General features: G+C 40.7%; 2 protein-coding genes across 7 annotated transcripts in view; one reads left to right on the top strand and one right to left on the bottom strand.

Moving 5' to 3' along the window:
- sh3glb2a (SH3-domain GRB2-like endophilin B2a) overlaps positions 1–9939 on the bottom strand; it is a 37589-nt gene extending 27650 nt beyond the window's left edge. For 3 of the 6 annotated variants that reach the window (XM_052068301.1, XM_052068302.1, XM_052068305.1), the window contains exons 1-4: positions 9794–9939; positions 9288–9429; positions 5161–5172; positions 2606–2734 (exon numbers count right to left, since the gene is read on the bottom strand). In XM_052068301.1, the coding sequence (XP_051924261.1) occupies positions 2606–2734; positions 5161–5172; positions 9288–9429; positions 9794–9856 (346 nt within the window). In that variant the 5' untranslated portion in view covers positions 9857–9939. The remainder of the gene's footprint in view (positions 1–2605; positions 2735–5160; positions 5173–9287; positions 9430–9793) is intronic. The other 3 variants (XM_052068303.1, XM_052068304.1, XM_052068306.1) reach the window with 1 other exon arrangement.
- A 271-nt stretch (positions 9940–10210) lies between these two features.
- On the top strand, positions 10211–15521 carry dph7 (diphthamide biosynthesis 7). Its single transcript, XM_052068285.1, has 10 exons — positions 10211–10311; positions 10558–10730; positions 11187–11317; positions 11508–11595; positions 11794–11888; positions 12010–12167; positions 12367–12439; positions 12507–12572; positions 12656–12828; positions 14875–15521. Exons 2-10 carry the CDS (start codon positions 10599–10601, stop codon positions 15282–15284), a joined length of 1326 nt encoding a protein of 441 aa, XP_051924245.1. The 5' UTR covers positions 10211–10311; positions 10558–10598; the 3' UTR covers positions 15285–15521.
- The last annotated feature ends 228 nt before the right edge of the window (positions 15522–15749 follow it).

Here is a 15749-nt window from a genome sequence, read left to right as displayed (position 1 = left end):
TGCCGATGCGGATTTGGAGCTGGGAGTCGCGGCTTGGAGTTTGAAGCGGATTACTTGGGACAGGAGAAGCGAACTAATCTCTTTTCGTCAATGGATGCTACAGCTTTGTGTTTGCTTTCAAAACTTAGCTTGTAGCAGACGTGTGCACATTTTCAGCATGACGTCTCTGATCCACTGGAGAAAGGACACTTTGATCCTCTCCTCTTTCATCTAGAACTGCTTCAGACAACAAAGTGTATGCAGAAAATTGGTGAAGATTGAACGACTGTCTGTGTCCTATGTGTTGTCTTGTGTTATTTTTGTTATTTTGACTTCAAAATGGCGTCGCGAGAGTGGCTGCCTTTCCAGCAGCTCCTATATTTTGTTGTTCTACTTCTTACTTTCATAACTTTGCTGCTGTGAATTGGGAATTTCTCCATTGTGAGACTAATAAAGGTTTTTCTTATCTTATCTTATCTCTTATCACAAAATAATACAGTAGTGTACTGACATGAAGGGAGAGGAATCTCATTAACACAGATTTATTAAAGACACATGACCGCTGGTAAATCTTTCATTTTTCGAATGACTAAAGCAAAGGCCCCTGAATGTTGAATTGGAAAAATTCTACATTACATTCACCTTATAGTCAGAGGTTAGTTTGTTCTTCAAAAATGTTATGCCCAAAAATAACGAAACACCACAACTGGTTTTCATGATGTGCTGCTGACGGTTACATATGTTCCAAGCAATAACCCATTACACATTTTGATTAAATGAAAAATGATGTGGGAACACCTTGGAATCCCCTCAGAGGAGCTGGTTGAAAGTGGCTAGGGAAAAGGAAGTCTGGGCTTCTCTGATAAAGCCACCGTCCTCGCGACCAGACCATAGATAAGCAGAAGAAAATGGATGAATTAACGGATGGAATGATTGATGGTCAGAAAGAAGGAAGAAAGGAAGGAAGGATGTTCCCAATGCTACATGCCTTTATAGCCATTTTTGGGGTAGTTGCTGCTATCTTTAGACCAAATGTGATAGGACATTTAAAACTTTCAGTCAGTAGCTGCAGGTACGTTAAAGATAGATTCAAGACACATTGTTCAGACTCTGACTACTTAGTGTATGTCTTATTAATTACTCACTAAATTAATTACCGCATTTTCCAGATTATAAATCGCAGGGGTTTTTTTTGTAGTTTGGCCGGGAGTGTGATCTATTATGATAAACACATTACAGTACAGTATATCATTTAACATTATTTTCACATTAAATCGCAAGAGGGTGCCTGTGTTGTTGCTTTCCACATTGGCGGTAACTAATAAAAACAAATGACGATGACTCTGACGTAAGCGACGTTGAAGAGTAAGCGCCACATGTTATCCCTGAGGAGTTTGCGGAGTTCTTTAAAAGTGACACAGACGATGACGATTTGGCAGTCTCCGTGCCAGAACCAGCAGGCTCAGAAACAGTTTTTTCCACCAGGCGGTCAGAAGACTCAACTCCCTTCCTGCTCTTCCCACACTCATGTTTGCACCGACGTTTGAGAGGAAGAAATTTCATTGATGCTGCATGTCATACTGTCTGAGGAATCTATGAGCAAAATTGTATCATGTTTAAAGTTTCATTTCTTTGGGCACATCGAAGCGTTTTGGTGCGTATCCAGCACCCCCAAATTCCTGCACACAAAGGTGCCGGTCATCTGGCCGGAGGGCTGTTGAAGTCCACAATTAGCACGTCAATACAGGTGGGCGACCACAGGGGAGAAGGCGAAATTCGGTCACAAAAGGGGAATGAATAATTCGGGAACAGCGGTTGAGCAACAAAATACGAATTGAAAACACCCGTTGCACTCAGGCGACATTGGCCATCCGCAAAGTCTGCAACATGTTAATTTGATGGTTCAAGTTTGAAAAACAGGTAACCAATCACTACCGAGGGGCCGGACCGGGGGTGCGGCATGCAAATATCGGGGGCAGTGTTTTTCTTGTATTTGCATATGTTACAATAAAATGTCGAACTCGCGGAGGCTGGACTTTGAGTGTGATCGCGGAGCAACTAACCGTCGTTCGCTCTCAGAGATCCGCTTCCACCGATATTGAAGACAATTTTCCTGTGTGCCGAGTCGTTTCTTTAACTTTGTCCAAGAAAATCTCTGACACCTACATAAAGCATATTTGACAAGAAAGATGACCTTGACTTTGATTTCATTGGATTTAGGGATTTGGAGTGACACTGATGGTTTGGTCAACTGTTAGCATGTTCTTTCTGTTATAGTTACCTGAATAACTCTTCATATGTTACGTGAACATACCAGGCATGTTCTTAGTTCGTTGTTTAAGCGTCATGTAACGTTAGCATATCATAAACTTATTCAGGCTGTTATTCTCTATTTTATTTTTTCATTTTAAATTGCCTATCAAGATGACGTGTCTGTTCTTCATGTGGGATGTTATCAAATAAATTTCCCCCCAAAATGCGACTTATACTCCAGTGTGGCTTATATATGTTTTTTCTTCTTTATTATACATTTAATGATGCTTGATGCGATTTATACTCCGAACCAACAAGTAGTCCAGAAAATACGGTAGCCAATGGATTTAACGCTTTTTTGCTAAACACTTACCATATGGAGTGTCAGGACCAAATTCGCGAGCAGCATCTTGCATATATTGACCTAGAAGTTCCCCATTGGTATCTCTGGATGGTACCTTTTTGTCCAACTTTTCGTAGAGAAACTCTTCAATTCTAGCACCTGCAAAAAAATGAACGGGTCAATTGATGGCAATAACGACATGCATAGATGCTATATGACACTTCAGTGGTATTACCCCTCCAACACTACCTGACCATATGACATGTAACACAAGTTACATATACTGCACTTGGCAATAACGCACGTTTCTGGGAGACTGCGAGCACAACTGCCCGAGCTTCACCCCATGGGGCAAGAAGAAGAACACCTTTCTTCCTTTCATTTAACAGAACTGTATACATTTCCAAAGAAAACACATGCTCATCACGAGTTTAGCAGGTCCTGGGAGACATTTGCCGACACCCCATTGACCTTGCCCCGACAACTCATCCCACAAAAAAACACTCTTCTGCCTATACTCAGAAGAAATGTTACATTTCAACAGGACGGATGCTGATCATGTGGATTAACACATTATCGGAGACCAAACCCCACTGTTGTCCACACGTGCTTTGGAATCTTGTGGGTCAATCTCGCAGCACTGATGACAGCAGCCCTTGATGTAAATTTGGAAGGGAGTCACTCTCCGACTGACTTTTTCCTCAACTTTACGGGAGAATTGGGTAGAGTAAGTGTGACCACTAGTAGCGAGCGTGGAGATGAACATCCACACGAGAACACGCACCGTTTGTCCAGTTGCACAAAATACTGTATGAGTGTCTGACATGCTTCCGTGTGGTTTGTCAAATGGATTTTTGCTGTTTACATAATACGATGGGATAGAATAACTGATGAAGCCATAATTATCAGACTTTTAAGGACACTTTAGGAAATAACTCCATGATCGCATCAGTGACACGACGGCATGATAGGTGTTAAAGAGAAAGCACAGTATGAACAGCTAATGAGGAATTTACAAAGCCCTCGATGACAAACGTTTGCTTCTCAAAAATTGGCCTGCGAAAATAACACAAAGAAAAGGGGGGCCTGCCTTGGAATACGATACGATGGGCTGTGGCTAACTATGAATTTTCTTATGGTTAAGTATAACGGTGACCACCATCACTCCTACTCGCTCTCTCCCGCTGGGGAGCTTTGTCCTCTGGCAATCGACACTTGCTTTCCAACGGGCCCTTTCTGCTTCGGCATGTTGCAGACAGTTCATATGTTAGATTTTTTTCATTATTTCAAACAGCTATTGAGAAAAACTTGTTCGAAATTCTGTGTTTTGCATTTTTCAGTATATGCCAAGTGGAAGTTTCCAGTAGTGGTGGGAATCACAGAGTAACTCACAATATGATATTATAGGACAAAATCTTGCCAATGTTAATAACATCACACTACAGTGATCCGCAATAATTTGTGCATTGTGGGATAAATCATCATACACTGTGGTATTTATGAAACAGATGAAGGCAAAGCTTGTAGGAACAGGTGGTCAATTAAAAGAAGGTTAATCCTAATCTGTTCCATTCTTCGAGGTGTTGTGACTTTTCAAGCTTTGTCAAATAATTAAATAAAATACAATGAGTCGCTGAACAGCCAAATGCTATATACTGTAACTACATGATATCAAAGCCTAGCTGACTCATCATCAGCATCGAATAAAAACAACACTGATACAAGACATGACTGCACATCATCACGACACAGACTCAAAGGTTTCTTGATCTACTCTATGCAGCCATACACTAAGTAGTCACAGCTCATGTGAGACAGGGGCGTAGCCAAAAAAATTTCAATAGGGTGGCCAGGATGACATAACCCCTGAGTGAGGGGTGAAGTTTGCATTCAGATTAGTTGCATTTTTTTTCATTTGCAGTAAATATAAATAATGTGTGGCAGAGTATCAATGAGTCGAAGAATACTTCATCCACGTGAAAATGGAAGAGAAATCGCATATATCAAAATTTTCTCTCAGGTTTGTCGGTGGCCAAAAAGTGGCAATGCCGCCACGTAGCGCCACCCCTGGTGTGAAATTTAAAAAATGGGAGAAAAAAAATTGAATGAATGTAAAATAGGTAAATGGCAAACATAAAATTCCCACAGGTGCAAGATCCCCTGTCCCCTTTGTGGAAAGCTTTTTGTCCTAATGGTGTTTCCTGCTCAATGAGTCATTTTACCTTAATAATGTTTGCTTGCTGTGAAAGCTCTACTCCTCAAACCACCAAAATCTGCAAGAATCCCTTCACAATGAGCGAATGACTGTTTATTTTCTTGAAATGAATGATTAACCGCAAATTTGTAAAATTAATATGGAGGTCTTTAAGTTGCAAATATCTGGGTTTTATTTTGGAAAGGCTGACCATTCACCCATTCTGACCCACCATCAGTTTGCCGTGTGAAGACTTCGGATTCGAAATATCCGGTGACATTGGGTGATTTAATGCAGTGAAATGTAAATTTTAAAGCCAAATCTGTACAATTGACTGAAGTGAAAAGAACGTTCCCACAATAGGGCTCGAGTAAAGAGGTACAATACTCACCAGTGTGGTCAACTGTAGCATGCAGAATCAAACAAAACCAAATGTTAAAACGCTACAAAATTTTGAGTGTGAACTTCTGACTTTTTTTCCCCGATGGAAATCATCATAACTGTACTCTTGTAGTTTGAGTAACAGAGTAATATTAAAATAAATATAGTGCTGTGTCTGAGGATGAGGGTGCATTTTCTTCTTTCAGTTTTGCATTATACTGTTCCTCAACAGCTGGTGATAGATAGCGTTTGCAAAACATTCCCAACCTTTTTTTCCATTGTGTACCCCTGAACCTCTTGTCATACCATGAGTACACCCCCACTCAAATGTGCAGATTCTCCAAAAGCAGAACGTATTAACTGATTATTAAATGAAAATCATTGTAATTGGTATGTGAACATTAATTCTGAGGCATTGTCGAATATTTAACTCAAAGTAAACAGCATCTAAATATGTTGCCTTCAAAACAAACAAGTAATATAAATCCCCCCAAAAATCCATCCATCCAATTATCCGAACCGCTCATCCTCATGAAGGTCCCTCATGAAGGTCGTGGGCATGGAGTCTATTTCTGAATCAAAATAAAGAATGAACCTGACTTTGCTTTAAAAAACAAAAAATTGTAACTCCTTTGAATAAGTCCCCTTTTAAATACGCATTCTTTTTTTAAACCTTCTTTTCATCAGTTATCTGAGTTTTAAAGAGTCACTTGATTTGTCAAGAGGCTGTTGTGACTTTGAAAAAAATTGAATATTTCCACAAACCTCCTGCAATGTGCTCATATATGTGTCCCCCTGGTTAGGAAACAGTGCCTGACCACTTCAAAATGGACCACTTAGTTTTTGAACATCTAACTCCATCGTGACGCCTTGCAACCTCGTGGCTGCAACTGTGCATGTATAGGTGGCTGTATCACTTAAAACCCATAGGGAAATCTTTTGTCCCAAAATGGTTCATGTAATTATGTCCGCGATTTACACGTATTTTTCATATCTCAAACGAATGCGCATAATATGCCCGTCAACATGACTAACAGGTGTTTGTCTTGCCTCACTGACGGACATGAGCCTATAACCTGCCTCAACGAGCATTCGCGCATTCAAAATGGATGATTGTGTCAGGAAACAGACTAAAAGGGCTATTTCTATTATTAAGCAGGCACAACTTAACAAAATAAAAGAGTTCCTGTGTCTCAACACAATACCTCTCATTATTTGCTGTGTACTGGCAAAGTGAATAGTTGTTATTTTCATGCACTTTATTATTGGTTGGTTGTGAGGAGTGTTGATTTGTATAAGCTTGGCTTGACCATACTAAATGGGCAGATAGCCCTGCTCCCCATGACCGCCGAGCATGGGACCGGACCTTGGTCTTATTAAAAAAAAAAAAAAGGTGGACCGACAGCATTTCTAGTTGAGGACCACTGTTATAGACCATTATCACTACAGTACTACCACAATTTTCAAAAATATTAGAAAAACTATTTTCTCGCAGACTTGATAGCTTTATTCAAAAGCACGCGCTGTTAAGTGAGAATCAATATGGCTTCAGGGAAAAACGGACCACCTTAATGGCAGTTATGGAGTTTGTGGAAGCAATAGCCACCAATTTAGACAAAGAAGTTACTGTTGGGGTTTTCCTCGATCTAAAAAAAAGCTTTTGACACAATAGATCACAGTACATTATTGAAAAAACTAGAAAGTTATGGCATTAGAGGTGTAGCTTATAAATAGGAATAAAAAGTTATTTAGAAAACAGATATCTTATTTAAATAAAAATAAAAAAATTGGACCTACATCATTTCTCGTTGAAGACCACTGCCATAGACTGAATGTTGGAGGAAGCACGCGTCGATTGGGCGGGGTTTGGTCGGTGACAGACTTGTAGTGTGACATTTTGCCCGGTACAAGACACAGAATTATATTGATCTGGTAGACTGACAGTATAACTGTCATGAACAACGAAAGCATTGCGTCGTTTGAGAAGGCCATTACTTGCAAAGGGCGTGGTCGGAAATATACATGTCTCTTCAATTAACTGCACCGACATTCTGATGTGCTAGAGTGTACCGATCACTTTTTTAAAAGTGTCTGATCACACCGGTGTGTGATTTATCCATTTGTCTGTATAGTCTAACAACAATGTTTTTTTATTTTTTATTTTTTGGTGCTCTCTAATGTCATTAGATGCAGCCATCTCATTATCTCTGCGTCCCGCGTCCTAGACGCATAATCTTCCCGCGGGATGCATAGTTCCAAATAATGTGCGTTTCTGGGACGCGAGGACATTTCTCAGTCAAAACAACAACAACAAAAAAACTACAGTAAAAAAACAAGTGTATCGAAAGTTTATTGCGAAGATAACAGAGGAAGCAGCTAAAGTTGGAACGTTTTTTCAATGATAATTGACTTTGAGAAAGCCTTGTATCACTGGAAGCAGAGTAAAGAGAGGAGAATTTATGAACTCAAAGACTGAACGATGGGATGAAATAAGAACCTATTTCTCAGCAAATCTTGTATGCCTGAATTCTTAAAATGTTTGCAGCCTTTGTTTATAAGGAATAAACCTATTATCAATGTATATTGTTGTTGTTTGTGTTATTATCATATGCAATTGAATAAGTAGACCATTTCAGAATTCGAACTTTGGGGCTCTCTAAATGCATAATGGGGCTCATACTTTTCTGATCAGCGAATCCCTGGGACTCGCAGGGCTCAAACAGTAAAATTATCACTGTAGATGCTACGCAAATGCCCTGCTCTTGACAGCGCTCCATAAAAGCAGAGGAGTTGCTCGCATTACCTACCGTCTGATAGAGTGCTAAAAGATTGCAGGAGACGTCCGACAGGCACGCAAAACTCCTTGTGGGGTTGATGTTGGCGAAAGCAAGGATGGTAAACTCATGACGATACAGAAAAAACTGAATCGCTGTTGGTGGTGGAAGTTCACACCTGATCAGTTTTTGTCAGCCAGTTTGTCAACGAAAGCTACAGTAAGTGCCGAACTAAAGAAAGAGCCACGTGTGACATATTGAGAAAAAAAAACTGCATCACCAAATCAAACATGGAATAAATTGTTTAATTGGAAATTGCTTTTACAGGCTCCGAAGCAGAATCAGAATCAGAATCATCTATCTAGTCCCCTATATCCTAATGTTGTCGTACACTGGATCTTTTTTTTTTTCAAATCAAATCATTTGTAAGACATTTATTTCTGAGGGCTAATCTTAAGTGTGCTAATGTTATTATGCCTCTCTCGCAGTTCCAAAGCTCAAGGTCTTGACCCCAGACATCTTGTGAGGTGTTTGCATGTTACTCCAAGGTACTCCAGCTTCCTCCCACATTACAATAACATCCATCCATCCACCCATCCATCCATCCATCCATCCATCCATCCATTTTCCGATCCGCTTTATCCTCACAAGGGTGGCAGGGGGTGCTGGAACCTATCCCAGCTGTCTTTGGGCAATGGGGGCGGGGGTATATTTTGGTATTGTAGATTGTGATAAATTTACAGTTGAAACCTACGACCTCTCATTAGCGGCAATTCTCAAGATTTTTATGGGGGTCGTTCATGCTTGCAAATACAAGCTAAAGTTTACGGTGTGGTATGTTGATGAGTGTTCATAGAAAACAAATCAAAAACAAATGCGCTAGTGGGTTAAACCCTCAATCTTGTTTGTTTCTTCCAATTAAACGGATTCTGTAGAATTCTGCTTTTCAATAGTGAGAGGAAACACAAGATTGGATGCCTATTGTACTATAGTTGTAAATATACTGCAAAGTTAGTTACAAGTTTACAGTCATGTCAGTTCAGAGGATGTACTGTGTGTAGTGAAGCCTATAAAATAGCAGACTCCTCAGTTTCCTGAATATTGCCACAATTTTGTAAACATTACAACTGTTGTTTGTGTCAATCATATTTATCAATTTTTTGTGGCTCAATCATATTTATCAATTTTTTGTGGCATGGTATGAAGTTGTACTAAATTATGTGGCTTTCTATTTTAACAGTTGTGTATTTTACTAAAATGTTATAAAAATGACCTGTCACTTCTTCTAATTTGGCTAAGCCGAGGATTTGTTGTTCATATGACTCTTATTTTGAGATTTCAATATTAGATATTGATGGCTTACTTGGATTGGGCTGCAGCAAGACCACTGCTTGTCTGTAGATTTTCTCAGTCCAGTTTTTGGTGCAGTCTGCGCGAATCATTAGGTTTTCATCGTGAGCATCCAACTCGGTTTTCTCCGCCTGGCCCAGCTTCTCTCCTGTAAACTGAAGCAGCAGACAACACGATTTTTTTCATACCTATGTACATAATTTGCATCTTCAAAGTTTTTTTTATATTTATAAAATATACAGGTAGCATACGTCATTCTTCTGTCAGACTGTCACCATCAACATCTCTGCATCAATACAGTATAAACAGGCTTAAAAACAATGCTAACTTGAAAAACAATTTAAGGTCAAACGTGAACCAACGCATTATGTGGTTTGTTTTTATCTTTAATATGTCAATTTACGGTAGCGTTAGCCATCAGCATTAGACGGGGACTGTAGATTCGAAACGTATGGTAGAATTCAGTGTCGGCGTACAACAGAGTGCTATGCACGAGCTTGATATGGGGGTATTTCATACCTGCACAGCCCGTGAAAAAAGCAATCCAGCCCCGGTGGCAAGCTTTTTAACGCTAAAATCCATCGCGTCCTGATATCCGATCAAGGCTCGAGAGGAGGGGTGTGTTCCATACCGGACAGGAGACGTCACGGCTTGGAACCGCAGCGAGTCGTACGTCACGAAAACAACACAGATTTTCATTTTTTTCTTCATAGCACACATTTAAAACAATGTTCTTGGTTAGGGATGCGAAACAGAAAACTCATTTCCTTTAAGGTCCGCAACTTATTTGCAGCATATATTAAAAATGTGAAACTAATTTTTGAACAGAATGTTGAAGTTATGTATTCGTTGCATCTTGAAAACTATTAATATGTGTTTATTTTTGGGGGGCATCAGTAAAATGGCCAGAGGAGCGTTATGGCCGTTTTTAATGGCTTTTTTTGTTTTTTAAGTAATGTAGTGCATACACCGGAAAGCAAGGTGGCGCTAATCACCCTGCACTCCACCATCTTTAATGCCTGGAAGAGACTTATAACGTGAGTTTATCCGAAATCCATGTATTATTCATTTTATAAGTCTGTCGATTGTCGCACACTTGTGTCGTATATAGCCTGGTCATTGCTGTCGGATAGAGTAATATACTACTGGCATTGTAGTCAACCTAACTTTAGCTTTCAAGCTAGCTAGCGATTTATGAGATTAGTTCGCCAAATAATGCCTTTTTTATGTGCCTTTCCTTTCGAGACGCATGATAATAAAGTTTACATTAAATCGCTTTCCAGCTTTTGGATCTGCCCCATAACGTTATGCGGAAAAGTTGGGCATGGCTTGGAAGTCACGAACCCGCAGTTTGCAAGTGTTTGACACAGAGTTGAGTGCTGACACTGTGGAATGGTGCCCTGTCTCGAACTGCCACCGATTCCTGGCCTGCGGGACTTACCAACTCCAAAAGGGGGTGAGTGTAAATGCCCTTTAATGGTATTGGGGTGAGTGTCAATGCCCTTTAATGGTATTGGTTAGTTTCCAGTCGAGCAAATCGTCATCCATTCTTTTGATTTTTAAAGTTGCAAATGATGTTGGGTAGTCGGAAGAATCGATTCAAATTCTCTTTTTTTGACTGGACTAAGTTTGATGTAGCTGACCCCATCAGTGGTACCGGCTCTTCTACTCACAGTTTAAATGGAAGAAAAACAATGGGGACGTGTTTTCTCACTTCCGGCCTTTCATTTCAGCAATAATGGAGATGTTTGGACCATTGACTAATTGAATAATTCAGTCATTTGTATTATAAGCTGAAGTCATTTGTTTCTGGTCAGCTAAAACATTCTTTGTCCTAACTGACTAGCATAAGCAGTGTATTGCATTTTTCTGAACATTGATGAACATTTGCACTTTTATATTGCTGCTGTAGAAAGGGGAAGAAGATGGCGCCCCAAGCCGGACTGGTCGTTTGTACCTTTTTGAATATCAGCGAGAGGCTCTGGGTCCTCCTCTCACAGAGCTACAGCGTATAGACACACCTGCCATTTTAGATTTGAAATGGTAAGAAAGACTTTCATTATTAAATAGCAGCCTGTCGTTGACAATCATTTTGTATCTTCTCTTTAAAGGGCTGTTTTTCTTCCCCTTAATATTGTGATTTACAATTTAATGTGTTGATTATTTTTTCGAGGTCCTCTTGCCAAGATTTTTTTTCTTTTATAAATTTATGACGCAATCCTTATCTCCTCAGGTGTCATGTGCCTGTGTCAGAAAAAGTCATTCTGGGACTGGCTGCTGCCACTGGAGAACTGCAGCTGTATGCACTTGCAGCCTGCCAGGTGAGAAATGTGCCACTTGAGGAATCAAGTTTCTGCAGCCACATTGTCGTGGTGGTCTAATATGACAGACTGTCAATGAACACAATTATAGATGCGATACACAAAATCATTTGAAACATGCTGTCAATTTCCTTTTCCATTTCTCTGGGCTTTTTTTTAAATCTGATGACGTGGTTGGTTATCAACACTCATAAGTAGGAAGGCAGCAGCAATCTGCAGACTCTGTGCAATGCGGAACTGGGGGCAGACCAGCTGGCTCTGTCTTTAGATTGGTCCACTGGAAGAATGGGCAGGTAAGAGACCCTGTCTCCTGCACAGCCAGCTTTACTTTCCTGAATATGGCACGTCATCAATGGTAGAGTAGGCAGATAAATCCCCGGGTTACTTTTTCTTGCTCTTGTCTTATTTGAGCAGCAGCGATGTGCGTGTGGTGTGCAGCGACTCTGCGGGTTGTGTCAGTGTGCTGTCTTTGGCTGAAGGTGCTCTGGTGACTTTATCACAGTGGAAGGCCCATGACTTTGAGGCTTGGATCTCAGCCTTCTCCTACTGGGACACGCAGTTGGTTTACTCAGGTAATGACACCCTTTTCTGAAATTGTCTCTCTCACGGTTGCACACATATACCAGTACTTGCAATTGCATGTGCATGGGGGGTGGAAGAAGTGGGGGAGACGGGCTTGGGATGGGCCAGTCACAATTTTGCATCTGCAGAGTTGTGAAGTGTAACTGTTATGTGACTTAAATTGAATCCCGTATGCGTGTGTGTTGCCAGGTGGAGATGACTGTAAGCTTAAAGGCTGGGACCTCAGGATTGGTCCCTCCAAACCCACTTTCATCAGTAAAAGGTAATTAATCTCCCTGTCCGTTTTGATGAAGCAAAAACCCAACATTTACATGTCATTTTTCACAAAGGCACTCGATGGGTGTGTGTAGCATTCACAGCAACCCACATCGGGAATACATTCTGGCTACTGGCAGGTAAACTTCACAGTTAATAATCGGGTCATAGCATAGGTTTGCATTGTGGGTTGGTTTTGACTTGTATTTTTTTTCTCCCACAGCTATGATGAGAAGGTTCTGCTGTGGGATGGCAGAAATATGCGTGAGCCTTTCAGTGAGACTCTGTTAGGCGGCGGGGTGTGGCGGCTCAAGTGGCATCCGACTCACCAGCATCTGCTGCTGGCAGCGTGCATGCACAATGACTTTCACATTCTTCATTGTCAACAGGCCATGGGTGAGTAGAAGTGTACATTCCGCACCACAGGAGCCAAGGGGATGGTACATATTCTTGACTTTATTTCTAAATCATCGATAGAATTGAAAACGGTCAAAGCTGCTGGTTTCAGTCTCTCAAAAGTAAATTATCTCTGATTTCTGTAGTCTCCCATGAAAGCAGATTGTTTGTGTTTAATCACAAGACATTTGCAAATAACGACTTTTACTTTGTAAAACAATGATCAATGTTTCTTTCTATTTCCTGATAGGTTTACTGACCAAATCAGCACCCAAATGATAATCAATTCACGAGAAAAAATAAATCAATGTGGTAATCTGTTACAAAAAGTTATTTGCAGCTGTAGTATGAATAACCAGTAATTGACCTTAAACAATAAGGTCAATTACTCCTGGTCCAAAATTCAGCCGCCCGCATTATCACACTCACACCATACATAAACCATATTACACCTGTCCTCCAACATCTCCACTGGCTCCCTATTTTACACCGCATTCAATATAAAATCCTGCTCCTCACATTCAAATCCATTCATGACCTAGCCCCTCCATACCTATCTGACCTCATCCATATTCCTACGCCTGTCCGCTCTCTTCGTTCCTCCTCCTCTGTCCTCATCTCTGTCCCCCCTGCTCGCCTCGTCACCATGGGAAATAGAGCCTTCAGTCGCTCTGCTCCCCAGCTTTGGAACTCACTCCCAGCTGACCTTCGTAATTCAGACTCATTAACACATTTCAAATCCAGCCTCAAAACACATCTGTTTAGACAAGCCTATTCACTCGGACCATTAAGCCATTATTTTATTTATTTATTTATTTTTGTTGTAATTTTTCTTATCTTATTTGATGTTGTTTTTAACATTGTACTCGTGATTTTAACTGCTTGTTGTAAGGTGTCCTTGAGTTTCTAGAAAGGCGCCCACAAATAAAATGTATTATTTAAGTCCTCACCAGCACCGATGAACATCCAGAGTATGGACATAGAGAGGGTGACCTCCTACAAGTACCTTGGTGTTCTTCTGAACGACAAACTGGACTGGTCTACAAACACGGACACCCTGATTAGGAAAGGACAGAGCCGACTCTTCCCAATCAGGAAACTGAGGTCTTTTGGGGTTCAGGGGTCACTCCTTAAGACGTTCTATAACTCGGTGGTGGCCTCGGCCATCCAGTATGGCATTGTATGCTGGTCAGGCAGCATCTCAGCCCGGGACAGAAAGAGACTGGAGCGACTGGTCAGGAAGGCCAGTTCTGTCCTGGGTTGCTCCCTTGACACTCTGGAGGAGGTGGGCAACAGAAGGATGCTAACTAAGCTAAAAGCTATGATGGCCAGTCCCTCCCACGCCCTCCAGCCCGCCCTGACAGCACTTGGTAGCTCCTTAAGAAGGAGAGATACCGACGCTCGTTCCTACCGACTGCTGTCAGGCTGATGAATAAAAAATAACAATCATAATAATAATAATAATTAAATGATGTGAAGGAAAATTGTAAATAGTACTGCGATTTATCCATTTTGTGTTCATATTGCATTTAATTGAAATATGTTTGTTGTTTTTTTCTTTCTTCTTTCTACATACATTCTTGCTGCTGGAGGCTGTAAATTTCCCCAGTGTGGGACGAATAAAGGATATCTTATCTTATTATTATTACCAAATAAAAAAACTAATCGGAAAAGAAAGTTTGCACTACATTTGAATGCTATTTTTTTTCTATCAGAGTATTCATTGGAATGATCGATAAAATATTTGAAAGTTGCTACCCGAGTAGCAAAAAAAATTTTTTTTAATTGTTGATGACAGGTTAGTATTCAGCTTTGCCGTTTTGTTGCTGCTACTCAAATTGTAGTGACAGACATGAGCTGTCGCGCCAGTCTTGGTTGTGTTGATAATTTCCACCGAAACTGTTCAATCTACAAGTCGGTAACCACTTTAAGTGGTGAAGAATATGAGAGTCTTGCAAAAACATTGGATATGTTCTCACAGTACATGAAATGGCTTTGTGAGAAATTGACATTCTCTGAAAAACGTTGTGCCTCGTTTTCTTCCAGAGTCCACTGAAGGAGTTTGTCCAGTTGTCGCATCCTACATCCTCCACAACTCACTGGCCTACGGGGCCGACTGGTCTCGACTGTCCCTGGAGGAACCTGCTTCTCTCTCCCCTCCTACAGCAGAACCAACTGAGTGCCTCACAGACAGCGGAGGACACTTGCGAATCCAGTACGAATCCCCCACTGCCAGCTTTGACACTTCCCTCGAGGACGATTGTGGTCAATACATCCCAGAGGGCATTGCGCCGCCATCGACCACCTCTCATGCAGGCGACACAGTCACACCGGATGATGATGCCTCTTCATTGTCATTTCTTCTTGCAAGTTGCTCATTTTATGATCATATGCTTCACTTGTGGCGGTGGGACTGGGCGCCAGTTGAGGCACAGGTAGCAAAAGATCAGTGTTGACCATACTATGAGAATTGAGCTGACTATTATTTGGATATATATGGTGTATAATGTACAGTTCCACAATAACATGGACAATTTGGGTTCTTGTCGACTGACTTTTTCATGGGTACTTGTCTGATCACAACTGGAGTACTGTTCTGTGAAATGCTCCTCAATGGCATTGAAATAAATTTCTGTACACAATTTCACCCTTTGTTCTACCAGAATTAATTTTAAATAAAAACAATGAACATAGGACAACAGAAATAATTTGATTAATATGGTCATTCACAACAGACAAATTTGAGTGTAATTTTGCACGAGACCTGCTTGTACATTTGTAGCTGGAGGAAGTTCACAAAATAGTATAGTAATAATAATAGTAATAGTTTTGCAATTAGAGCCCAAAAATAAAGAATGCAGGGTGTTTCAAAAGAAACTTGAACTGCAAATTGCTTACCTCACATATGGACATCACCAAAG

This window comes from Hippocampus zosterae, chromosome 6 (genome assembly GCF_025434085.1).
Source record: "Hippocampus zosterae strain Florida chromosome 6, ASM2543408v3, whole genome shotgun sequence".
Classification (NCBI taxonomy): Eukaryota; Metazoa; Chordata; class Actinopteri; order Syngnathiformes; family Syngnathidae; genus Hippocampus; species Hippocampus zosterae.
The sequence above is the reverse complement of the archived record's forward strand: the minus strand, read 5'-3'. Positions and strand labels throughout refer to the sequence as shown.

Excerpts from the sequence above, each read along its gene's own strand:
- dph7 (XM_052068285.1), top strand. The coding sequence starts at position 10,599 with ATGGCTTGGAAGTCACGAACCCGCAGTTTGCAAGTGTTTGACACAGAG. Across the intron at positions 11,318-11,507 it reads GCCATTTTAGATTTGAAATG|GTGTCATGTGCCTGTGTCAG; the intron begins GTAAGAAAGACT and ends TTATCTCCTCAG. Across the intron at positions 12,440-12,506 it reads CCCACTTTCATCAGTAAAAG|GCACTCGATGGGTGTGTGTA; the intron begins GTAATTAATCTC and ends TTTTTCACAAAG.